Here is a 27,629-nt window from a genome sequence, read left to right as displayed (position 1 = left end):
AGAGAGAAAACAGACATTGTCTTCCCTTTTCTATCCAGTAGATGCTGCTGTTGCTCAGTTTCCAGTGCCACTGGTCACTGTGTAAGCTATCACGTGGAGCAAGTGGAGTCTGGTTTAAAAGCCACCCATCTTCCTGCCTTTCTCAGCTTCTTCTTAACAGAAGTTTCTTTGAGTCAGAGCCTGGACATCAAGTGTAACCGATGAAGATATGGAGAGGCCTCAGAGGACCATACCCAGGATATTAAACTGAGTAGAGGATACTGATACTTGTCATACTTTGTTCTGCTTGGTGAGTACTTTAATCTTGGTAAAATAAGTATCAATGGAAATTGAGGAGACTCAGAAACTGCAAATTACATAGTACAGATTTCAGCTCATAATAAACATATTAAGCAATATTTAGAGTTTTGTAAGTTTCTAATTTGTCAGAACCCAGTGTTTGTGTCCAAACACATAGTTTATAATTATCAAATCACATATGTTCTAGTTCTCAGCAAGACTGAGGAAGCTTCATTGATAACAAGTTTATTGGATTGTGTTTGACTCTCCTAAAAGCACAGTGTAGCTGGAGCTAGTGACGTTTTAGAGGTGAAAATTCTGGTGCTTTTAAAAAATATATATATATATATATATATATATATATATATATATATATATATATATATATATATATAATATGTGTATAACTTTTGCTTTTTTCAGATTTTTCTCCAGGAGGAAACATATTTTCATGGTCCAATTCTTTAAAGCAGTTTGCCTACTGGGTTTGATTTACAGTCATACCACCCAAGTAGATCCCAGAGCTCCTAGTATACATCATCTACAATTCAATGTTGAAGGTCAAGATGTTTAAGCAAGGCCAGTCTGACCACAAGCTGTCAGCTGTAGTTCCTTTTGGAGATTGTCCTCCTGAGAAGAAAGATGTGGAACTGATTCTAGTTAAAGAACAGAATGGAGTTCAGTACACCAACAGCTCAATCATAGTGTCAGATACATCGTCCCAATATGGTGTCCCAGTCCAGGAAGAGCATGAGAGAGAACACTGGGGCAAGAAAATAGACTTTCTTCTCTCCGTTATTGGATTTTCGGTGGATCTTGCCAATGTTTGGAGGTTCCCTTATCTCTGTTATAAAAATGGAGGCGGTAAGTCCATGCCCTATACATCTAACTATTGTCAAAACACCTGCAGTGAGCATGAAATAATTGTTGCAGTAATCTCATACTAAGTGTACAATGTGATACGTTAGTGTCTCTTGACAGTGAAAATGCAGCGTTAGATAAAGGGATTTCCAGAAGTTTGTGGGTTTTCATTTTTTTATTATTATTATTGTGGATCTATATCATTTAAATTGACTTTAAGTGTCAAGTTTAGTAATTCTGGTTGACCAATTTTAAGATTGCAACAATAACATGCTGATTTGTTTTGTTAAAAGACAAACAGTATTAACTTATTTTTGGTCCAAAGGTCTACCCTAAAGAACATTGCTTTTCAATGTGTTTGGGGGGGGCTGAATTGTTATGATGACATCTCCAGAACAGTGGCAGATCTTTGTTCCCTTGAAAACATATACATGTATTTACAAAATGGTAGAGGTTTATGGGATGAATACGTGATGCAAAGATGAAAGAACTTAATTGTGTGCAGAGAAAAAGAGTTGCTATGCTATGAAATATATGAGTTTTTCATAGTGTGCATGTATGGGGGGAAAACTCAATTATGAAGACATAGAGTTGTGTTATTTGGAAATTGTAGGAAAAGCGGGCTGGAGTTGTGATTGTATTGTGAGACATGTTCAATTGTCCTTTTGAACTGGAAATGAACTCCAAATTTATGGAATTCGCTCTGTGCCCTAAATTGTCTCTTCACTTATGATAGTGCTGGATTAAGACCATGGTCGCGCACACACACACACTCTCTACCACACTCCTAATGAAGGTCAAATAAGGTGACCCCCACTCAGTGCCCTACATCTGGCTATAGTAACCTGTAGTTGCTGTATAGTCAGTGGTGGTGCACTCATGCATTATGCATTAGCAGTGGGGATCTGCTTTAGCTAAACTAGTCAGCCCCAGGTGACTATTGTCATAGGGCATACTCGCTAAGTGTCCCTTTTTTTACCCTAATCCTTTCTGTCTTCCTCTGATGTCTTTTTTTCCTTGTAGCCCGTAACACTTGGTGGGTCTACTGGTGTTCTACAGCCCTAAAAGTCACAAAAAAGATGTTACATAACTAATCACAGTCACATTAAAGTATAAATACATTTTTTTCTCCCAGACACAGCTCTAACTACACCCTTTAAAAGCCACATTTCCAATGCCCCTTCTCGCATATACTTGCCTGCTTGGTAGTGCCTCCTTTCGGCTTAGTATCCTAGGCAAAGTGTAGGGCAAAAGAAGGTAGATGCCAAAATCTTTCAAGTAGACAAAGATATTTTTTTTTGTGTGTGTGTTTTAGAGGTATAGGGATTTGGTGTCCAAAAGGCAACTGTTTCTATTAGAGGGACACTTGGAAGATAAGCAATAGAGGGTATCACCCCCTCAAAAAAAACAAAAAAAAACTTTGTTTTGCAATAGTAACATTTAAGATGAGTTGCAATTTCTTGGCTGCACTTGCCCTGTAACACTAGGTCTAAGACTTATAGGTGGGCAATGTTAAGTAGAAGCCAATAATCAGAAATGAGCTAGCTTGATTTAGAACCAGTTATGGGTAGATCATTCAAGGTCAACATGAAATAATAATTATTTTTTTAAAAATTACAAATTTCTGACAATTTTAAAACCATTGCTGTTTGATTTATTGGATTTCTAAAGCCATGTGGTTAGAGTATATTTATTTACATATATGGTGGTAGACAAGCCTTCCCTCAGATGGTAAATGGATTAATATGATGGGGCATTGGATGAATATAAGGTTATCTTGAGTGCAAATTAATGTAATATGTTAATTTCAAAGTGATTGATTACATATCTAACATGTACATAGTTTCTGCTGAAATTATATTTCCACTCTTATTGTGGAATCATCATTAATTTTGTTTGAATTATATTACATTACATTTATAGAGCACCAGCAGATTCTAAAGCGCTAAAATAGGAGAGAGGAAATTAACAATGACATTAAAATGAACACAATTTACAGTTCCATGTTAAACCAAACCGGTACAGACGAAGAAGAGGACCTGTTCTTCCGAACTTATGCTTCAATAGGCATGACATACACAGGGAACATTTTGTGAAGAATGCCGAAGTTTACAAAAAAACTTTGGATTAGCACATTCTTGATCAAAAACCTAAAGGAAATTAGCTGGAAATACGTAGAATAGTAATTCATGGAAACTGAGTCTTAAGTGTCTTATTCACATGAACTGAAAAAACACAGACTCTTCTTAGATCTGCTAGATGATTGTGGATTCTACTTCATTAATCTAGTGACAAGTAAAGGCTGACATTGTAGCCCTGCTGACATTACTATATGCAGATGAGTTGTTTTTGGGCTACACTTAGAGAATATCCTATTTATGTAAAGGTCCCAGAAAGCCTTGGGATCATGCTTGCGCCTCCAGCTTTGATGCTATAATCCAGCTACAACTCATCCTTTGCAAACTGTTGAAAGTTTACTTCCAATACTTGTTGGGGACTCATCCAGGACTTGACTGGGAATCAAACTTTAGCCCTCGTATGCGGTCAAAGTGCCCTGCTCCCAAATACATCATAAGGTGCCAGAAGTAACTTTTGGCTGCATTGAATCAAAGCTAAATCTGGAATGTCTCCCTATTGCAACAACTATGTCCGTTCTCTGAAGCAGCTTGTGCTATGGGACCTGTCCTTGGAAATACAACCCTTTTCCATGAATTAAGCATATCCCATTCCTGATTCATACCCTTAAAGAGGGAGTCTTACCAGTGCTTCAAGACACAACCAAACCCAACACATAATCCTTGAAATGGATGAAAGTCTGTCTAGTAAACCACATTTGTATTTGTACTTGGAGTGCTGCACATGTTTGAGACCATATAGTTACATAGCATGGTTAAAAAATATATACTGACTCATCGATTTCTGGGGGGAAAAAAGTATAAACTTTGTAATATAGCCTAATAAAAATAAAATCGTTTAGAAAAGCCTTCCAAAAAAGGTTTTTTTTTCCCTTTTGATTAATACAACAAAATGATGAAGAAAATATTTTTTTTAATACCAAAGAGATGTTAATTATTATTCTATTTTTCTAGAATCTAGCATGATAAAGTGGCAAATTAGCTCAATTCAGTGAAATAACTTTACAAAACAAGCTATAAATACAACCCACAAGCAGGACATTATTACTAAATTACAAAGCAAGCCCTTGTAGGCATTTAAATAACCAGATCAAACATTTGGCTTCACGGATTGGATTCACAAAGGCAGACATCAGTTTGTAACTGAAATGTGATTTATCCCAATGTCTAGCAGCACAAGTGCCGTTAATTGATTTAGTCCTTGTAACACTGTGAAACTTGACATTTAAACAAGCATATCAATACATTTTACAAGGATAATTTAACAATTTAGGTATACAAAACTAATTGAGTTATTCATTAGTATTGATTTTTATCTGGAATTTGATCTATGGCTATATTATCGACCCTCCCTGCAGCAGAGCTCCTGAAACATGAAAAGTAAGCAAATTAAAAAAATCCACAATTAAATGTCACAAGCTTGTGTAACTGAGGTGTATATTGTGAGACGCCAAAACATCTATTTTTGGGGGGGAGGAATGAAGTTTGTTTTATCAAATTACAGAAACCAGCATTTAAATAGAATTTCACAATAGCTTATAGCAAATGGGTTAGAATATTATGAATTTTAAATATGTGTGTGTGCAACAATTAATAATGGAATTTTTCATTTAAAATGAAATGTTATAAAATGGTAAAAAAAAAAGTGCCAAAATGATGTATTATAAAAGGTAAGTGCTGATGTTAAGACTAATATATTTTTTTTCGAGGTTTTTGTGTATTTTTTTTCCCATTCTTTATCTTTTGTTTTATGTGTTATTGTTACATGTGGATCTATTAATAATTGTATATATGTTATTTATTATTAATAATAATAATACCATGTCAAAGATTTACACAGCACTTCTTACAAGTTTGCTAGTTTTCGGAGACTCTTTCAATGTATGTACCGTAAAAAGTGCTGTTTAAATTGTTAGCACAATGAATAAATTAAGATTGAAGATGCGTAAATCATTTATTTTGGTGATTTGGTAAATGATTAGTAAATTTGGTTTCTCATCTGCAACTAGAATACTTTCTAAATATTTATTTTTTCAGATGTGCAGTTATATCCAAAGGTTATATATTACAGTACATATGAAACCCCTTCTTTTTTATTTTTAAAATATATATTTTTTTAAATCTGCAAATATTTAGCGTTAAATGTAAAAAAGTAACTTTTATTGTGGATACAGTTTCTTAAGTAATTATTTTTTTAAAGAAATATATTTGAATAGTTCAATTTGAATTAGTGGTATAGAAAAACAAAATACGAATTAAAATGTATTTTTATATTTTATTCACCCTAGTAGACTTAAATTTATAATAGAGGATTTGTTTTATTTAATTTGCTACATTGAGGATAACAATAAAATGTGCCATGTCCACAATATTATTTTATAAAGTCAGGATTAGTAACAAAATCAAAGCATCACATTTTAATCTGTAAAATTAGTCATACCACAAAGACGAATAGGAATTTCTAATAATGCATAAACACAACTGCCCCAAGTGAGAAGCGTTTATAGGGCTCCTCTTATTTTATTTACATACATAAACTTTATCAATGTGTGTGTCTCAGAAAAAACACCCTGTATTGCTCAATGATCAAAAAAAAGTCTGCCTGAATAATTAGATATAATACATTTGAAAATAAGACATATGATTAAGCATGGCCTTTAGCTTGATGGAGAACTTGACTTCAGTGAACTTGCTCTGTTTGGCTTTGTTCTCCTTACCTTATTTCTGTATCTGACTGCAGCTACATTGTTTGCCATCATAAGATATTAATAGTTTCCTGTAGTAAAGCACTGTATGGAAAATATACTTCTTGTGTTTTTTAACTTGTTTATCATATTCATTTCTGCATCATTTTTGGAACATTTCCTACCGAAGTTCACATATTTGTTGAGTGTTACAGAATAATATCTGAGGACATACTGGGGGAAACTGTTTTCCTTATGCATGGAGATCATAATGTCGGTATATCATACATGTATTGCTTTGCCTCATTTAGTGTGGAGAGCTGTGATATAGGATTTGGGTACATCTGGAAGCAGAGGACTCGCAACATGCTTTGATGGGTTCATGATTAACTTTGTCCGGCAAACTTTAGACATGATTATTCTGTTGGGATACAAAATTCTGACAACCTTGCTACTAAAGATGAGTCTGTGGGAGTGAAGTCGTTGTGGGTGATTTCTGTCATTGTACTCTTATTTTGTCTCTAATCTGGCCTCGCTGCATGGGTTTGTGAGTGCCGAACTGATACGGTGTGACTTGAGAGGGGATCACTTAGATGTTTTCTCCATGATTGGTCCACAGCCATTTTGTGTATTAGGATCCTACTTACAAGCAAAGTATTTACAAATGTGTTTGTATGTTTGACATAAGCACCAACGAAGGTGTGTTAATGATATTTTTTTCATTTTTATATATTAAAGGGTATATGCACCTTGATCTTTCAGGAGGTCTATTTAAGCTAAAATCGGGGTCTGTAGGGTTTCTAGCACCCTAGGAGAATTACGGCTATAGCATCTCCTTCCTCTATTCATATGCTTGCTACGAAAAGAAAGGAGCCCGCTACTAGAAGACATAATAGATGGGAATTAATCTATGTTACTTTATGTATTAAACCCTCAAACACTGGTCAAGGTGTGAAGACAATTTATAATTGTGTGTAACTTGTATCATTACACATGGATTTCCTCTAAGCACTGCTTGCATTATAGATTTCAAACATTTGTGATTAAAATAATGTAAATTGGCAGCATTCAGAGTATCGACGAAGCAGGAAGTCAACCTTTTAACGTTAAAATATACAGAACTATAGGCCTGAAGAGAGACAGGTCAAGTTGCTGATCCAAAACAAAAAAATTAAGATTTAAATCATTTCTAGTTAATTTTCCTTTAATTGTTCTAATCCTAAAGCCTAATTTAGATAGCTTTCTGAGAAGACATTTAATTTGCGATTGCATTTCAGATTTCCATTGCCTTTACTGTAGAAATCCTTTTCTACGCTCATCATGAACGTTACTTTCCTGTAACCTTAAAGGATGCATGACGTCCAGAGTCGGCCTTTCCACATATGCTGAAACTAGGCCACTCAGGTGGTAGGTAATGGCATCATTTCTTATTTAGCAAGCATATGCATACAGACGGGGTCGCAGTACAGGGAGTTCTCTTACGTTCTATAAATTCGGGGTTTTTTTTAAAAGATCCTCAGACATATGTAAGTAGGGACTTGGTTATACACATAAATGATGTTCCTCTACCCTTGTAGGCATGTTTTTTCAGCTTAAACCAAACCAAATTGGAAGATCCTGCCTTTGCTCTTTGAAATTCAGCAAATCTTTCTTACAAACCTCCGCCCAAAATTTAGCTACATTCCAAGCTGAGGTCTTATCAAGGATTTATACCAAATAATATTACTTTCTAAATCCATCTACTTATTTATTTTTAATTATATCCTAATCTGTGCCTGCATATGTATACAATACAACCTCTAAATACAATCTCGTTCCCCCTGGTTAGAGTGGCTTGACAAGTGGTGTTTGGGTTTATTGCCATCTTTTAATAAATACATGAAGAATGTTCATTGAATGCTATATCTGATGTGGAATTTTCTACCATTTATGTTTTTAAGGTGCTTTTCTAATCCCGTACACATTCTTCCTAATCATTGCTGGAATGCCTCTTTTCTATATGGAATTAGCCCTTGGACAATACAACAGACAAGGTGCAGCCACAGTTTGGAAGATTTGTCCAGTTTTCAAAGGTAAGTGATTAAACTCCAGCTCTCTTTAAAGATTGAGCAGGAAATTATCTTGAGCAGATTATTTGATCTATAAAGCGCAGACCTAATCACTTACGTTATTGTATAGAGTTGAATAGATGGGCTACAATAAGACAATTACTTTGTAAAGTCGTTGCTGAACATAACCAACAAATAAATCTTCTACAAAAACAAATGCTCCTTAACATGTTTATAAGAGCAAAAGGTATTTGCTTGTCATTTTAATATTAAATATGTCATCTATTTGTTATTATTTAAATATCATATCGGTATAAGATATATTTTGGATGATTTGTGAATTCATACTTTATGGAGGTTTTCCATCTTGAGGATGATATGTGTTGGATGGGTTTGGATTATACAGTGAGGTTGTTGACTCTGCAATGGGTTTTGGGCATTTATGGACCCATCAAGTTGGTCTTGCCTCCCAAGCTTAATGTTGCTAGCTCTCCCTTGCCAGTGAGTTAATGGACGTGCAAATGTTGAGTGAAATCTGTTCTTAAATGTTGTTGGTCAGGTTTGAAGGCTGAGAGACACCTTTCATATGTTCAACAACAGGTAGTACGTATTATGGCAGGTATGATCTAGAATCTGAAAGAACCTTGTTTACAAAATCTAACACAAACCAGCTAAACTGGTAGAAAACATCAGGATATCAGGATAGGTTTTTTTCCAGTATTTTTTTCTTGATAGAGTCATACCAAAATTGAACAATGAACCAAAAGAATCTATCAGAATACTTTAAAAATGATCAGAAAGGTGCATGAAGAAAAAGGAAAGGATGCAGGAATGTATTGTCAATGAGATGTAGATAGAAGGAGGAGGACTAAGGATTGAGGGTTACTATGGTTTATGTGGCTGTTAATGGAGGTAAGGTATGGTCCACAAGTGAGGGTTTTGTGTAGGTAGAAAGAGATATTACGATAAACTGGAAAGCAGTTTTAAAAGCAAGGTAGATACATCCAATCTAACTCATTTAAAATACCCACTTCTAGCTTTTGTGAGATTAAGCCTTAAATCTTCATAGTGGATTTCTTTTGTATGTCTCTGTAAAACTGATTTGTGTCTTTTTTCTCCATTGGACTAATGGCTAAATCAGGAAAATGGGGCAAAATTGAGCTTGCTACTTAATGTCACTTGAATAACATGTTGAAGTTAATCTTCTAATTAACTCTGTTTTTCCTTCTGTATTCCATACGTGGGGTATAATGTTGGACCTTTGTTAACCTTTGAGCATGTTTTTTGCAGGTGGTTTTGACTACTTATGGAATGTGTATTTTTTAAGATTCTTTTAATTGCTTGAACATTTTGTTCTTCCTTAACTACATCTTGGTGTAATTTATCTGAGCACCAAACCTTGAAATAAACATAATTAACTATATTTTCTTAGTTTCGCACACCTGTTAAGACCATGTGATCTACTTTATTTTGAACTAAATAAATAAATTTCCTAAACTTCCAGTGCCTATACTTCACAATCTGTCTAGAACCAATGGATACATCTTTCATTTTTAAGTGTTCAAATTATTATTTTCCAATCCAAATTTACCCCTGTATCATTTCTTGGAGGCCATGTTTTCATGTAAAAAAAAAATGAAAAGAACTTTTACTTTTATTTTTTTCCGAAAGAACCATCTCTTTTCTAGTTCAAGTCGAACAATATCATTTATGGAATGTCAGTATATTTATGAAAACTTAATTGGAATTTTTTGTTTTGTTAAGCCAACCACGTGTGTTGCATTTTCTTTTAGCAGTTTTTGGTATCACAAACTCCATTATGTTTTCTCTCTCTACTGATCTGCTTGGAATCGGTATTAAGTTGGTGAAGCAACACACAAGAATTAGACAGGAACAGTAGAATTTATGGAGTCATGGCAAAATATTCTTCCTTGTTTCTCCAGAAGCAACGCTATTTAAAATTTTTCATTTTCAAGAGTTTTCCGATTTTCCCTGGATCAAGATATTTTGCCCCATGTGCCATTGCTGCGTTTGTGGATAGACGCACAGTCTTCTAAACTTAGCTTGTAGGTGTGAACAACCCAGTATTCAATAAACATATTCAGCTTCTGTTGCCGCACGTTTTCGGGATACACATAGTCCTCAAGCATGATTATTATTTTGCACGTATTTGCCATGTTTTTCTGGACTTGCTTTTCCCCTTGTTATTGTGTATCTTGGCAACATCTTTGTCTACTCCAAAGGCCTGACTGGAATTTGTCAACTCTGTTATTAAGCATCTTCATGAAATTATTTCAACGTCAAAACTTATGCAATCTACTAAATTGGCAACAATAACCAAGTGACTTAATCAGTACCACACTTCATATGCTACTACAGCATAAATTGCTATGACTGAAGTCCCCAAAAAGCAGAAGCAGGCTGGACACTTTTCTCTCTGTTCCTATCCTCCAGCAGCCTAATCTCAACAATCTTTTCTTCTGGGAAGTAGACCACATTGACCATTATCACACTTTGTCCATGGATGCATAGTAATCTATAACCTTCTCTCCCATTAGTATGTGTTGTGCCTTTATGCCATGATCCTAGCGCTGACATTGGTGTCTTCTGAGCATGTGTCAACAATGCTTTGCAGAACATGCTAGACTAGACATCAGTTGATGTTTGGCTATCTACTCAAAGCTTTAATAACTACATCTGACTGCTGTTTTACTAGAACTTCAGGTATCAAAATGAGCAATTATTTGAAATTCCTTCAGTAAAAAGAATACCAACACTGTTCAGGAAGACTAAAAATCTCCTTAAAATACTGGAGGTTGTGAAGATGTTTTTATTAGTTCCTCTGCAAGAAAGCACATTCAGTGTTCATGTCTTGTTGCCAAGTTGGATGTATTTTAAGTGCACCATTTCACAAACGTGTGACTGGTAGGGTAGAAGTTTCTGGATTTTGATTACATTTCAGGAATAAGGTAAAAGTTTATCTTAACGTTAAACAATGCTTTTATCCTAGACTTAATAAACAAAAACTGGCAATCACTTAAAGCAAAATGTAAGATTTAAATTTTCTATAATTTGTATCTGTATTTAAACTGTAGTAATCAAGATGTTTAATGTTTTGTGGGATTTTTGGCCTTTTTTTGTAGTTTTTCTCCTATATAATATTTCTTTTTTTGTTATCTAGGGGTTGGCTACACGGTCATATTAATAGCCCTGTATGTGGGATTCTATTACAATGTGATAATTGCTTGGTCACTCTATTATCTGGTATCCTCATTCACCTCTGATCTTCCCTGGACAAAATGTGGAAATGAATGGAATAGCGTGAACTGTACCGACCCGAAGCTGCTCAACGTTTCCGTACACAGTAATGGAACCAAGTATTCCAAATACAAAATTACACCAGCTGCTGAATTTTATGAGTAAGTTTCCCAGCTCTATATTTTCTCTCTAACTTCCTTGATTACTTGATTAAATTACATTAGAACATTTATTGTTTCTACTGACATCTCTGACGGTATGGGAGATTAGAATTTTACAAATCTGTTTGTTTTGATTGAAATGATCATCTCCCAAGTATGTTTTTCATCAAACCGAAACCATTATAACAGTGATAGCGTATTCTCAGTTTGCCTACTTTTTATCATTCTATTCTGTAATGATGGGAGTCAGCAGCGTATGTTATGTGCAGTGTTGGCACATTGAGGTCTTCAAATGGGTTTGATACACAAAATTGGGCATATGTTTTTATATTGAGCCATCTGGGGTCCCAAAAGCATAAAAACTACAGTGTGCATTGCAACGCTACCTTCTAACTGTAGCATCTCCAAGGCAGGCTGAATACCACACAATATCTGCAGGTCTGTGTCCCCTATTGTTGCATAGGATGCTTCAAGATGGCTTTGTTTTAACATGGCCCTCCAAGTGCAGTTTTAATCCACATTTGAACACACAAATGGCAGATGAAGTACCCAAGCATCCTAAAAAGACAGCCTGGATCCCCACTTTGTAAACCAGAAACATTGAGCGTATGGTAGGCATCAACGATTGCACTGTAACCTGGCAATTCCACTTACCTATCAACATCTCAAGGTGACTACAATGCCAGGCAAAGCTGGATTGTGGAAGAGATGGGATAACCATTCTGGAATGTTTGAAAGCCTTACTTTTGGAACCAATAACTTGGTACTTGGCTATTGGAAGCAGCCCAACCTTTATTGGAAGACGTCCATAGTGTCTAAGGAGGTGATTGCTGAGTATTAGTAAACCTCTTGGTTGCAGCATTTGTGTGTTAAGGTCTGTTAACGCTTTATTTATGTCCTCTGTGCTGAAGGGGACATTTGCATATATTTGCCCCATATGCTTGTAAAACAATAAATAAATGGGCTTTGTTTGTTATACATTTTACATAGAGTACATAGCTTAATCAGCCAAAGGGACCCTTGTCTATAGCACGGCGCCAAAGCATTAATAATGCGATGGCCAAATTTCCTGAAATGCCATTGAAAAAGGCAAAAGGAAAAAACAGAACCTAACAATGCTTCTAACAAAATCTCTACACCTGTTGATTATTTAGTCATCAGAACCTACAGAATGGATACTTAAAAAACCCAGCAAATATGATGCTGCAAAAATGGTCAGTATTCCACTTCAAGGAACTTTCCGACCTTGTTAGTTCTTTTTCAGCCCTGTGGTTTGAGGCTTGAGGGCAAACACGTATGCCGGATCTTACAAATGCTACGTGAGAAGTTGCATAGATCTGTATTTCAGGCCTGTTTTGAGTTTAAGATAATAAAAGCCATTGGTGTTAAAGTACAAATTGTAAGGGAATTTGGTATATGTATTGTAGGCAGTGGAAACAAACCACAAATATTTTTTGTTTTATTTGAAAGTCTCCTAAAAAAGTCAGCAATTTTAGCAACACATATTTTGCATATGTTGGTTTTGCATTTGAATTTCATATGGCACCGCGATTTAATCTAACACTCCATTATGGAGTCTATTTTTTTTTCTCATTCTATTATTTTTGAATCGTTGCCTATGGATAATGTTTAACCATATAAATATTGTATGACTTCTACCATAGGCGTGGGGTGCTACACCTGCATGAAAGTGATGGAATTCATGACCTAGGGCTCCCAAGGTGGCAACTCATAATATGCCTTTTTGTCGTACTCATTGTTTTGTTCTTCAGCCTTTGGAAAGGGGTGAAAACCTCAGGAAAGGTGAGATTTTACTCTAACAGAGACACTTGCTGAAGCTTCTCTAAGGCCGGGTGAAGTAAGTTGTAGAAGGCTGCATGCGACATTATAGCCTGGGGTATAAACCTTATTCACAATTATTCAGCTAGTATTCATAATTAATATAAATGTAACTATATGTATGGGTGCTTGAGGTAGGATGCATGCTGGTCAATAAATCCTTAAATGCTACATGGAGTGAAAATTTGGTTATTTGGACAAATAAGTATTTTCAATAATATTAATACTCATCATCTTCGATTATGTAGATTTCTGTGGAAGTTTAGTTAATCATTAGTTAGTAGGTTTTGTTGTAGAATTAAGACAATTTTAAGAACTTTACCATGCTTATTAATCGTTACGTTTCACACTTGATTTGATGTTTTTTTTATATCTATATAATCCATGTGTATACCGAGTAATATTTACAGCTAGCGAGTTTAGATCATAGGCAAATACACAAATTTGAAATGTGTTTCTGTTCAGGCAGGAACATCTCTAACTTATCACCTCTTTAAATATGTTTCAGCGATGGAAGCTGTAAACTTTATGAGCAGATCCAATCTGTTAACTTGAGAGGGAGTCTTGACATTTTTATTTGACTGTTGCTCATGACATCACCTTTTCAATATTCTGATTTTAGGTTGTGTGGATAACTGCTACACTCCCATATGTTGTTTTATTTGTCCTTCTTATCCGTGGTGTTACCTTGCCTGGATCTTCCAAAGGTATAAGTGCATACCTACACATAGACTTCAAAAGATTAAAGGAAGCAACTGTGAGTATACAACGCATTATTTTTCAAAAACGGGAGGAAGGAGTGATTATCCTGTTTTATAACTTGGGCTAGTATTTTTTTCCATAAAGAACATGTGTTCCAAAATTCTGAAACACAGAAAAGAAGCCTAAGACCACCACTCACTACATTTTCCTCCTTCCCCTTCTGTTTCATCTGCCATTCACAAAATGTCCAGCTACTGGTGGGTTAGTAAGTCAAGTTCATTCAACATAAAATGTTATGTTAGGTTACTGTGATGGGAGATCCAAGTGATGGACATGGGCTTCCCAATGTCCCCTAACCAAACTGGGACTAATTAAAGTCCCTGAAATCCCTATCTGCCTCACTTGTTCCTCTAGGTAGCTCAGTTGGGAGCAGATTACATTCTGAGCATCCTACTACCAATGTGACACCCAAAAGTACAACTTTCAGAACCTACATTTTGATACTGGCATGCATTAGGTACCGGCAGTCAAGTTAAGACTTGTAGATGACGAACATTTGCCCTATATACTCTGGCCATTTCATGCATTTTGCAAAACCTCAAAATGTTGTCTGGTCCTTAGCCTCTTTTATGATATCCAACTACTTCTGCTGCATGGGTTTTCTACTCAACCACTACCCTTTATAATGAAGATACATATGGTTTCCTTCTAAGCTTAAATTCCAATATAGAGGGTACTTGCCATGACCTTACCGTGTTTGTCAGGAGTACCCCAACAAATATCAGTTAACATGTAATCTTAAATATGGTAAGGGAGAGTTTGCTTCCCTCATTCTTTTTACTAGCCTATGCTATGCTAATACGTGTAACAATATATATCTACTTAAAATCACTCAATTCATGTAGGTTATTTCTGAAAAGCTGTAGGTTGCTACTGACTAAGTCAGATCATTTCTCTTTTCATTCTCTAGGTTTGGATCGATGCTGCAACTCAGATATTCTACTCTCTGGGGGCTGGATTTGGAGTGTTAATTGCATTCGCCAGCTATAATAAATTTGATAACAACTGCTACAGGTAAGAATTTTGGAATGCTGATGTGGAATATATATATATATATATATCCTGCTCCGTCTTCATCGTTTAGCCTGTAGCTAATTAACAGCAGGGTCTCAACCTCAAGTTACAGGAATTTTAAGTAGCAGGATATTTCTGGAATAAGAACTGTTCTGTTCCCTGGTTGGTTTCAGCAAGGTAGGTGGAATTTAACGCTATTAATGGTAGATCAGAACTCTTGGGTGACGAGTTTATGTTTGTAAAAGTAGTGCAAAGGAATTTACTACCAGTTAAAAAATAAAAAGCCTAGTAATTATGTCAGCACGAAATCACATCTGGCACACAGACACTGCAAATACTACGTAAGTGCTTGCGCAAGTTTGATTTGTGTAGATGTAAAGAATGTGATACTTGTGTGTATGTTTAGTACTTATACGTGTGTTTAAATGTGTATGCCTCTATGTGTCGCCCTGTTTATACGTACATTTATTTAGCTTACATGTACATATGTGTACTTGTAAATAATTTCACAGCTAAGCTTAAAAAATAAGAAGGGAAACAAATTATCTAAAATGTCTTATTACAGGTAAAGTACAGAATGCAATAACAAAAAGTTCACATGCAAATCTAGCCACCATATCACCATCAGCTTTCTTAATAGAGTTCTTGGCTGTATACTATAAAATGTATCTATCCAACTTATGTACCAACATGTGTATTGTTACTAACTAGTTCAATTTTGCTATAGATCTAATACCCATGTCATCTAACCAGGAATGCAGCTATAAACCACTATAAGATATTTAACAGTTGGTATAGGTACTTGTGAACTTGATAAAACCTCTCAATGATGGGTCCACCATTGGGACCACAGGGCAGGAGACTCTAACAAAGAAGCCCCAAAATAGCTGTAGTCACTAACCTAGTCGCATTGCTGCAAGCTAATCAATAATTCCTGTTTATAGATTTGACCTCCGTCTTGTGGTTGATTTGAGCATTTTGTATTGTAGTATTCAGACACATTGTCTTCACATTACTTGATATTATCCAGTTTCTTGAGCATATGGATGGATGTCAATTTTATTACTTTCTAGTCATAGGCTTTTACATGTGGTTTGGATTATGAACATCGTATAAATTAGTAATCTGTCGGGGTCGAGTCAAGCCTCAGGAGGCGAGTGTTTTTGGAACAATAAAAATGTATCATGTGTGAAGGTCTCAGGAGAGTGAAGGACTTGCCTCCTTGTAGTGTGACGTTGGGCTTTTTGGATACTAGATAATGCTCTTTTATATATATATGTGTATGTGTTATGCATTACAACACATGATATCCCTTCCAAGTTTAGCCTTGCGTCTTCGGAAACTATAATGGTAGGATTAACAGGTGCAAAATGTGAGCATCTTGAGCAGTAATATGAAGAAAGCAACTGTGGAAATTTAGCTGGAGAGACGGGAGTTTCCACAGGGGAAGAATTTGCTACTTTCCTCTTTTTTTCCTCCGTAATTGGGAAAACAGGCTTCAACTATGGTATGTGAAAATTGTTTCATGATATTTTTTTTTAATTAGGTGTGCTATTTGAAATGTGGCTTTACCTTTTAACTGTGTGACTCAGGATCTTCAGTAAAACAAGTCGGTCATAAGTTTAAATAATGACCTTCCTGTATATCCCAACGACTATAGTGGTGAAAATATATTTAACAGGTTGAATTAAGGAACATTCTGAAGCATCAAGAATTGCTGTGGTTGCAGATATCTCCTCATCTGACTGCAGACAGCTTCATCTGCCCTTACTAGTGTGACTGGGGTAAATGTTCCTGTATAAGAAAGTTAAAGGTTTATTAAGTGAAGAAACAACATTGAGCCACTTCTTGAAATTGTGCATAAACTTTCTAGTCTATCTGCTATCCCCCTTACATTCTTTGTAGCCCCTGGAGATCCCCATGAGCTGAGGGTCCCTCACTGTCCCTTGATTAGGTTCCAAGAGATTTAATTATGAGCAATAAAACATACTGGCGGTGAGTGATGGCTTTATGGGTTTGATAACTGACAAAGTCACCGTTTTAAGTGAAGATTGTAGCTTTGTTTGTGGGGTGGTTTAATTGCAGTTAAGGTTGTCAGGTCCCTCATCTTCTCTAATTCCTGCCACTACTCTCCCTGCATGTGCTACTCCCTTTTATTTTGTTTTTCTTTTACCTCTGGCAACTGTTTTAATTGTAGAGATTGTGTTCCTTCCGGTTGTTTTTTGGTTACAGGTTAAGGATTTGTCTTCTTGTCTTTGTACTTTGACACACTTAATGATTTTGCTTCTGGTTTTTTTTAATTTAAAAGATTGATGGAGTATATTACAATTAAGATTAGGTGCTTCTTGCTTCACAATTACCATTGTAGAATTCAGAAAAACCCTGAACTTTATTGCGGGTGCCAAGTTACTGAGGTCCATTTCTGCTCATATATCAGAATAACACAATTACATTTTGACTCTAGTTGTCTCTTGGATTCATTATCTTGCAATTCACACACACCCTTGTCTGGAGTCAATGGTGGAGAAAAGCACCATTAAGAAACAGCTTCCATATCTTGTCAATCTGGAGTTCTAAGTGAAATGCATCACAACACAGAGAAAGTTTCAAACTATGATTGACAGGAAAAAAATAATGTGTATCAGCTTATACAAGCATTCATGGGTACCAAAAACATTGTGAAGTGGTATTTATCTCTTACTTTGTATAACATTGGTAGTAATTTTAGCTATATTTGCGGTTGTATAGGGTACATGTTGATGAAAATAAGGTATATAAAATATAATTTTTTAAAAATTAAAAAAAAACTTGTCTCATTGGATTTTTGGTGGGTACCTGACCAGTTATTGCTTAATTTTGCTTTCTATTCTTCTATACCAGCTTCTCGTATGTCTGATTTATGTGTTTTTTTATGGCTTCTCAACAAAGTATGTTTAATTTAAAGTTTGGCTTTCTTTCCTTTCAGAGATGCTCTTCTCACCAGCACCATAAACTGTGTGACCAGCTTCATTTCTGGATTTGCAATCTTCTCCATACTCGGCTACATGGCCCACAAACACAATGTAAACATTGAGGATGTTGCAACAGAAGGTACTTTTAGGGTTTCTTGCTTGCTCAAAGTTTGAAGAGGTGCTGCTGCATCTGAGACAAACATACCTGAAAATATAATTGAAAGCTATTATATAATATATAATTTATATTAATATATATTTGTTTGACTGAAACAAAATGAAATGCATTTCATTGTCATTGCAGGAGCTGGACTGGTTTTTATTATATACCCTGAAGCAATTTCTACTCTCGCGGGATCAACATTTTGGGCTGTAGTTTTTTTCCTCATGTTAATTGCCTTGGGTATTGACAGTGCTGTAAGTATTGACAAATATATGTGCTAACGTGAACATAAAATATAAGAGGAACGATGACTGTACAGCAAAAAACTTAAATACCACACTGTAGATTTATCGATCCTTAATGCAAACTACCCAAAAAAATGAAGGGCGTCAGTGGCAGATACTTTTAGTATGCATACATCAAGGTACTAGACAAATATCTTTTGAGTCGAAGGCTTGGGCATGTGATCGATTATTTCCTTTAGCAGTTTGTGTTATTATTTATGATGTGTAAATGAAGCACTGTAGTGTAGCTTTTAAGTGTTGTAGAATAAAGGGGAAAGCAAGAAGAAATATACCAAGACTATAAAATATTAATATTAAGCAGAACGCAATGATATAAGGAACAAATAAATATCACGCATAAGGAAGGACGAAAAGTTAGTTAGAGCTTCAAAATTAAAATTTGGTTACCAATTAATTTTTTCTAAATGATTTCCCTTGTGTGTAAAGCATTTAACCAGTGTGATAGCTAACTTTAGAATAATGCCAAATGTGTTACTAAAATTGAAGAATCTGGTGAGCGGATTGGCCTCCATCATCTACCACTTGACAACATCGACATTTTTGTTAGTTTTTATTTATAGAGAGTCAGCTGATTCCATAGTGTTAGGTTACTTTTATTAAAGCCTCCTCTCAGTAAAATAATGTAAAGGAGGTAAGTATTCAGGATATGATTCTCGGGGAGGTGGGAGACACTTACAGGCAGTATGTATTAATACAAGGAAGATGATTAAGAAACAATGTAAGAAAACATTTATGCAAGAATAGGCAACAGCAGAAGACGGAATGGTAGTAAATACATATCTTGGGTGATAGCAATTATTGACTACTGAACTATAAATAAGTATAAATAAAATCTTACTTACAAAAATTGTTTTTAAGCCAGGCTGGTGTTGAAAGTAATAAAGTGTAATAAAATATTTGTTTTAATCATTTGTTTTAGATGGGTGGTATGGAAGCTGTCATCACAGGCCTTGCAGATGATTTCAGTATCCTGAAAAGACATAGAAAATTATTTACCTTTCTGTGCTGCATCATCACATTTTCGCTGGCTCTTCTGTGCATTACCAATGTGAGTAATTATGACATCACTGTCCTCATTATCATCCTACATCACATATCTTTTGATTTGGAAAATTCATCATGTCTTGTTAATACTATTATCAGCGTTGTTTAAAAGAAACAGTTTCCATTAATCTCATCAGAACATTAATCTATATTAATTAGTTTTTAGCAGTTCAAAGAAAAATTACATTAAGATTTATGCTGCGATACTTACTATAAGCAAGGAAGTCAAAGGGACACTTATAGCCCCCCCCCTGTCGATTAATGTAACATCATGGGTGATGGTTTCAGCTCGCCATTTTTCAGTGCTTATACGCAACAGATATGAATAAAGCTGCTCCTTCACTTTAATCGCCTAAAGACACTTAAGAAGAATTTTTCCCCAGATTGTATGACCACAAACTTTCAATGTCTGCTTTTGTGACACATTAAAATTACCCTATTAGATACCCTGCAAAATGATTTTGTTTACTTTTCATACTGAGCACCCCTTGAACACTACAGTATCTTGTCTGTTTGTCAATACAAGAAATAATGTTTACAGTGCTGTGTTTAGTTATAATAATCTAAATGAAATAAAAAGTGTAAACATCATATTTGATAAATTGCAACATAATAACCTATCTAAAATAGGCAGCTGCCCAATGACGTAAGCACGACCAATGGCTCACACAATACATTTTGAACCTTACGCATGCGGCCAGGCATATCCAACCAGGGGCAGATCAGCTAAGTATGGGGTACTGCCAGCCTTTGGCCCACTGGGCATTAGCCCACTTTGCCAGATGGCCAGTCCAGACATGGTAGTATATACATTGTTTTTAAAGCAATTATTACATACACTGTATATACAGTCCTCTAGTAAAACATGTGTTCTAACTGCAGCTTTAATTATCACTTTTATCTGTTTTAGAGATTTGTAGTATTTCAACAGAATGGTTATTGTAATGGCTTAAGTAATTGCAAGATGCCTCTTTTATGCTCAAAAGTTCAGCATAATGTACTTGTGAACTCTCCATGATTACAAATATTTCCAAATGGTTGCATTCAGAATATGTTATCATTGGACCCATTAGTTATGTCCAAATATTATAGTATTACCTAAACATAGTGTGCACTCTAAATATTCTAATGATATTCAAGACTAAATATATACTATTCAAGTATGGTAAGTCTACACAATTCTAATCTTTCAAAAGAAGTCTTAAAAATATACAAGGAATAAAAAAAAAGAGATCCAAATAGTTCCAAAATTAAACGTTCAACGAGTCAGCTTGAAATGTTCCACAGTTTACAGTCTGCCGAGCTGTTCTTTATATTAAATTAAATGATTAAATTATTTTTCATGTCCATCACCAGGGTGGAATCTACGTGCTCACTCTGCTGGATACATTTGCTGCCGGGACATCCATTTTATTTGCTGTTCTTATAGAGGCCATAGGGGTGTCGTGGTTTTATGGTAAGTATTGGGTTCCTTGACATAAGGGTATGAGTGGAATAATCAGTGTTATGCAATAGATTTTATGGTACCTATACCCCATTAAATATCTTGAATTGGTATTTGCACTAGCCCACATATATATTTTGTCAGTATAACGTATATGGTTTCTATTGAAAAGGTCAGGGCTGGCCCAAGACATTGTGATGCCTGGGTGCAAGGATGAAATGCTGTCATACACACCCCAAGACAATGCTCACATCCATCATGATGAATACATTTGTTCTCTTACACTACACTGCACAGACCTACACACTCACACCAACACACATGCACACGCACACACTCGCTTACACTCTTCACATCCATGCTCAGGCACCTAGACATTTATGCTCACACAATTACACATCTATGAGAAAGAATTAAAGTAATCAAAAACAAAAATCAGTTATATCATGAATTTGCTGAAGTTTCCCAAAAATTAGGTCTGTAAAAGGAAACTGTTTTTCTTAAGAACTTGATATTTTTAATTCCTTGTAACCATTCATGGGATGTTTGTTTTAATATACAAAATGTCATTGTTTCTTTCTTGCCTATTGTTGCAGATATGCCATCATTTGCTTTGAGATTATGGTTCAAGGTGGCTGCAGGCTATACAGTATCTGATTAAATGTGGCATTGTTTAGAATGGACACTATCATGTCAGCAGGAGAAAGGTTATACCCTATCCTTTGGGCACATGTGGCATTTTGATTATATGAGATAGCTGAGATTAACATGTACCTTTATCAGACTTTGCCATATATTCCTCAAATAAGAAAAAAAACGCAATGTTCTAACCAGAACAAAATGTAGTGGCCATATGTATATATTGAAAGTGTCTGCTAGCTTGAGAAAATGATATCATAACCCAACATATCCAAAGCGAAGAGTGTAATTAAAAATGCACTAAATATTGTAATGGGACATAGTAACCAATCTGAGGTTTTTTTATTTTCCTGTAACTGCTGTTTTGCTTTAAAAATGTTCTGCCAGTTCCCCTATTCCATCATTCCTTTACATTGTAGTATGTAATTGTGCTTGCAGATTAAAATATGCAATGCATGTGTTGCCTGGCACATCCGGACTAGGGAGAGGGCGCTAGTTCAAAAGGTCCCAAGGTGTAAAGGTAGAACAGACTTCTGCAATGCATGGGGAGATTGAGCCCAAGAGGTCTATGACTACATTGGCATTGGGGCGCTATTAGGTATAGGGCCAGCCCTGCACTGAAAACAGTTGCTTAGTACTGTGTTAAGTGCATAAGGTTAATTTTTAAAATAAAAATTAATTTCTCATACAGTCCATTGAATTATAGAGATAACGCTTACATATGGTCCACTTATAAATCAGCTTGTTATGGAACTTGTTACAATGGTGCGTGACGTGCCTGTGTTCTTTGGTTTTCCCCCAGGTGTGGACAGGTTCAGCGAAGACATTAACAAGATGTTGGGTTTCAGACCCGGCCTCTACTGGCGACTGTGCTGGAAATTTGTCAGTCCTGCTTTCCTTCTGGTCGGTATTAAAAAAGGGAATCAACGTAGAGTGTAATTTGGTAGATTCAATGTACCTTCTGAAACACTGTTGTAGGCTTCCTATTTTATTCTCATCCCAAATACACATTCTATTGCAACATAATGCAAATTGTGATCTACTTGCATTCATAGTATAATATACAGAACACCAGACAACACAGATGTTCCCTATTTGCACTCATAATGCATGAGTTGGATGGAAAATAGTTAGACTGCTTGCGGATGGTAGGGTTTGAAATGGATACCCAGACTCAGTTTCTTGCTTTCAGGTGGCTTTCTATAAAAGCTCCTCGCAAGGAGTTGGTTAAAACATTTCTATAACGCTTAGAAGCTTGTAACGGAAATGTGCTTGTGGCATGTTCACTCTAACATCAGATGTCTCTTGCCCCTCTAGAAATCCGGTCACCTGCCTGGTTCAATTTAGCAGCCCTGGTATTTTAGTACTTCTGTTTCACTTATGGACGGGTAACCTATGACATGTAAACCTGCACAAAAAGACACAGTAGCCCCAAAGCTAAATGTTACAGAATGTACTAAGAATCTCATGTTTAACCCCTTGCATTCTTCAAAAAATATGTATTTATAAACGCATAGTTCAGTTTGTGCCCAGGATGACCGTACCTATACCCAATAATGACGCACACACTTTATTAGGTCCAAATATAATTTCCACAGCTTTATTAAAATTTACAACATTTAAAGGTCATTGCCAAAACAGACCACCACGGTTAAAACAAACGGATTTCCCTTTTATTAACAATGATCCCCCATAATAAATACATTAACCGTATAACAATGGTACCAACACGTACCAGGTGCCTCCACATAAACACATTGACCACAGTAGGGGCATACCAAGACACCCCTACCAGACCGTTAAACCAAATTATAACTATGTAGGGGCATACCGAGACACCCCTACACCACCAATTTAACCAAACAGCCAATGCAGGGGCATACAGAGACACCCCTACACCACCCCAGGTTCTGAGCCACAGGCCAGCTCGAAACCTAACAAGCTAACGTGAACCAAGTAAACCAAACCACAAAATCCACCGTACTAAACAATCCCCAACTATCCCCACCGCTGTGACAAAACAGGGTAGTCACCCCCACAACCCACTAGTAAAGGGAGGGTGGGACAACCAGGATTTGGAAAAGCAGTTAAGCAACCATTTACAAAATGGTTGCCACATATATACCTTTATAGTAACCACACCCATAACAAATTTGAACCAGTTAAATGAAATAACTCCTTATGTACACCACCTAGCTCTGTCAAGGCCCACTCCACCTAAGCTGCACTGTTCCATGGGCTTCAGTCTATGAACTTGGCTAATTACAGATTTTGTTTTGGTAATTCCTGCACATCATTCAATAGAAAAGTGTAATGGGTACACATTACATACTTTTTGTAATAGTAACTGTCACCAATATAAAAGGGGGTCATTCATTAAACTTTGGTTTACAGACATAGCATCTCACGTTTTTATAATTGATTGACTCAACCTGGCAATGGGCTCAGTTAGCCATTGTAACAGCTAACAACTTACCTGTGGCTGTTACAACCATAGCTGCCGCTGCCAGACAGGATCCACACACATGCTACTCCTAAGATAGCCTGCCATTTCTCTGTGTATTTATGCAATTAGCTGGAGGTGGGGTTATCTGCCTGGGGGCTATTTGAGGGCTCCTTAGCTGTCCATTCACTGCCTGTCTGGGGGCTCTTGGGGCTCTTGGGGCTCTTGGGGCTCTTGGGGCTCTTGGGGCTCTTGGGGCTCTTGGGGCTCTTGGGGCTCTTGGGGCTCTTGGGGCTCTTTTGTGTTGCTCCAAGTTCTGATTTTGGCTTTGTCTCACAGTTATCCTGACTTCTCCAATTCCTACCCTGCTTTGTTCTGGTGTGCTATTGTAACTGGCTTGTTCTTGGCTTCTGATCCAGACCATCCCTGGCTGTTACAGCTGTGCATTATGTGGTTAACTCTGTGCCATGTTCTGAGGAATAATGCAGGACCAACTTTCATCTTGCTGAACATTTTATTGCATAGCAGTACATACGCTTATCAATGCATATTTTGTTTAACAACTCCAAGTATGTATAAGTAGTGACTTGGTATTTTTCTCTCAGTTCATAGTGATTGTCAGCATTGTGACCTACAAGCCTCTGACCTATGATGAATACAAATTTCCACCGTGGGCCAATAGGACAGGATGGGCCGTTGCGCTTTCATCCATGCTACTGGTGCCCATCTACATCATTTACAAGTTTCTCACTGTAAAAGGGTCTTTCAAAAAGGTAAATGTTGTGTACATTAAGCAACAAAGCTTAGCAGAGCTGTCATTTTAAGTCAGAAGACTCGCATAAAACACTACAAACGTAAGATTTTTCAGTTTGTGTTTTTGTTTGTTTTTTTTTATGGCAAAACCCACCTGGACCTGTTTTTGTGTTACATGATGTCAAATCCTAAATCATGAACGTAATTATTTACATGTATCAATTTAAAGTTATAGTCTCTTACAATAATCTGAATTTACTTCTAGAACAAAAATATCCAAATATTTAAATGATCAATAACAATAATCAAAGCATTAAACTGGAACAATAAGAATTCTCATAAAATGATCAGATCACCACAGGGGCGTACCTAGAGTATTTGGCACCTGGGGCGGCTCCTGTATGTGGCACCCATCCCCCCCCCCCCCCACACACACACGTGATTTAAAACTGTGTAGCTTCTATCATTAGGCAAACATTGATGGATGTACAACATAACTGTTATCATTATATACTGAAGCAGACATTGACGGGGGTACAGCATAACATCTATCACTATATACTGAGGCAGACATTGATGGTGGTGCAGCATAACTGCTATCATTATATACTGAGGAAAACATTGACGGTGGTATAGGATTACTGTTATTATATACTGAGGCAGACATTGACAGTGGTACAGGATAATGCATATCACTATATACCAAGGCAAACATTGACGGTGGTAAAGCATAATCCCTATAACTATACATTGAGCCAAAATAAAGACGCAGAGGCTCAGCACTCAAATGCTAAGGTGAGTTTATTTGACACAGGCAACGTTTCGACACACAGGTCTCTCTCAAGCCTTAGAAACATAAAGGTCTGTGTCAAAATGTTGCCTGTGTGAAATACTCACCTTACCATTTGAGTGCTGAGCCTCTGCTTCTTTATTTTGGATTTATTGAAGGATTTGGTGGTACCCTGGCTCGTGCACCATCTCACAATTGAGTGCTGTATCCCAACCTTTGTTTCTGTGTATACATTGAGCCATACATTGACAATAATGCAGCATAACACCTATCACTATATACTAAGCCAAACATTGATGTGGTGTAGGCCTACCACTTCAGTGTCTGGCTTAGTATATAGTAGGGATGCACTGAAATGTAAATTATGGACCAAAACCAAAAACACTTATATTAAAAGTAACACACCAAAATCAGACAATAAAAATCATCAATATTACTATTAACAGCAATCACACTCCTATCATGCCCAGGCATACCCAGATTCCAGCATGTACTGGCCGACTTAGCATGATAGGAGTGTGATTGCTATTAGCCAGATTGCTGGCTGACTTAGCACGATAGCCGTTTGATTGCTAACATTGTGACAGAAGTGTTGCTCAGTAATTGTAGTTAGCCGGAACTTTAACATTATAATGTGAGGCAAAATTTGCTCTATAGTAAAATGTTAACACCAAGGATGTACTTGGGATGCAAATCATTTCTGGCACATTATGGCCTTTTTTAACATAGCATAAGTTTTTTTTGGCAGTAAAATGATTTGATTATATAGTACATTGAGGTAGATGTTGCTGCTAGTTTAACCGTGATCTTTTGTCATAAGCCTTTATAATTTGTAAACTTTTTGCATCCATAGAGACTTGCATATTGTATTACCCCAGAAAATGAACATGACCTTGTCGCCCAAGGAGACATTCGGCAATTCAAGGTCAGATGTATTTTAAAATGTAATATTAATTATAATTATTGATTTATGAAGTGCTATCATATTGTGCAGCGCTGTACAAAAGGTAAACAGGACACAAGATGTGTTTAACAATCTGACTTACAAAAGTATGGTATGGAGTGTTGTTACCAATGACTGGCCCTGGCTGCTTGCAACAGATGGGTGGCATTCCCCTTGCATCAGTTCCGTGGTTAACTGATTGCTGTTTAACACATAAAACAACTTGTACTGTTAGCCATTTGTACACAAAAAAAGACCAGATTAGTTATCCACAGGTAATTTCTATGGTGACTTAGACATTGAAACTGGTTCTCAAACCATGTAAGTGTAACATACATCAAGGTCTTAATTACAATATTTATATATCTATCTATAAATACCGTATTTGCTCAATTATAAGACGAGGTTTTTGTTCAGAGCAAATGCTCTGAAAAATACCCCTCGTCTTCTAATCGGGGTCGTCTTCTAATCAGACCTCAAATAGAGGTCTGATTATGAGACTAAGATCCAGATCCCCCGCACCATGGCAGAGTGGCGTTAAGGGGGCATTTAATAGAGCACTCTGCCTCCTGAAATGCCTTATACCTCCCTATATGCCACTCTGCCCCATAATATGCCTTTTAACCCCCTAAATGCCAGAATGGGATATAGGGGTATAAGGCATTTCTGGAGGCAGAGTGGCACATAGGGGGTCAAAAGGCATACCATGGGGCACAGTGGCATATAGAGGGTTAAAAGGCATATCATGGGCCACAGTGCCATATTGGAGTGGCAAGCCTGGGGGCAGATGTGCGTAACTGGGGGACAGGTTGGAAAATACAAGGAAATAAAAACAAAAAAAATATTTTTCTCAATCATAGCTTTTATTTAAAAAAAATAGTTTGCATGAATTAACATTTACTGGTAAAACTTTTTTCCTTTAGGGTCGTCTTATATTCAGGCTTTTTCTTTTTTTCCTAAGTTAATATTCAGATTTTGGGGGGTCGTCTTATAATCAGGGTAGTCTTATAATCGCGCAAATACGGTACTGTATGTTAGATGTTGTATTTCTCCTTATTAAATCTAATCATATTTTTTTTTTATTCACAGCTTCAGCATTGGTTGGCAATATAA

The 27,629-nt window shown here is 36.3% G+C and overlaps 1 protein-coding gene across 1 annotated transcript; it reads left to right on the top strand.

The window, feature by feature from the left end:
- Positions 1-830: 830 nt before the first annotated feature.
- On the top strand, positions 831-27,629 carry LOC149298467 (sodium-dependent noradrenaline transporter-like). The gene is made up of 14 exons (XM_089487291.1): positions 831-1,143; positions 7,900-8,031; positions 11,189-11,426; positions 13,091-13,229; positions 13,888-14,022; positions 14,938-15,041; positions 18,007-18,131; positions 18,297-18,409; positions 19,380-19,508; positions 20,861-20,960; positions 22,390-22,490; positions 24,636-24,803; positions 26,427-26,498; positions 27,606-27,629. Exons 1-14 carry the CDS (start codon positions 831-833, stop codon positions 27,627-27,629), a joined length of 1,893 nt encoding a protein of 630 aa, XP_089343417.1.

This window comes from Sceloporus occidentalis, unplaced genomic scaffold (assembly GCF_023333645.1).
Source record: "Sceloporus occidentalis isolate IW3139 unplaced genomic scaffold, rSceOcc1.0.p SCAF_32, whole genome shotgun sequence".
Lineage (NCBI taxonomy): Eukaryota > Metazoa > Chordata > Lepidosauria > Squamata > Phrynosomatidae > Sceloporus > Sceloporus occidentalis.
This window is presented reverse-complemented; position numbering and strand designations above follow the sequence as displayed.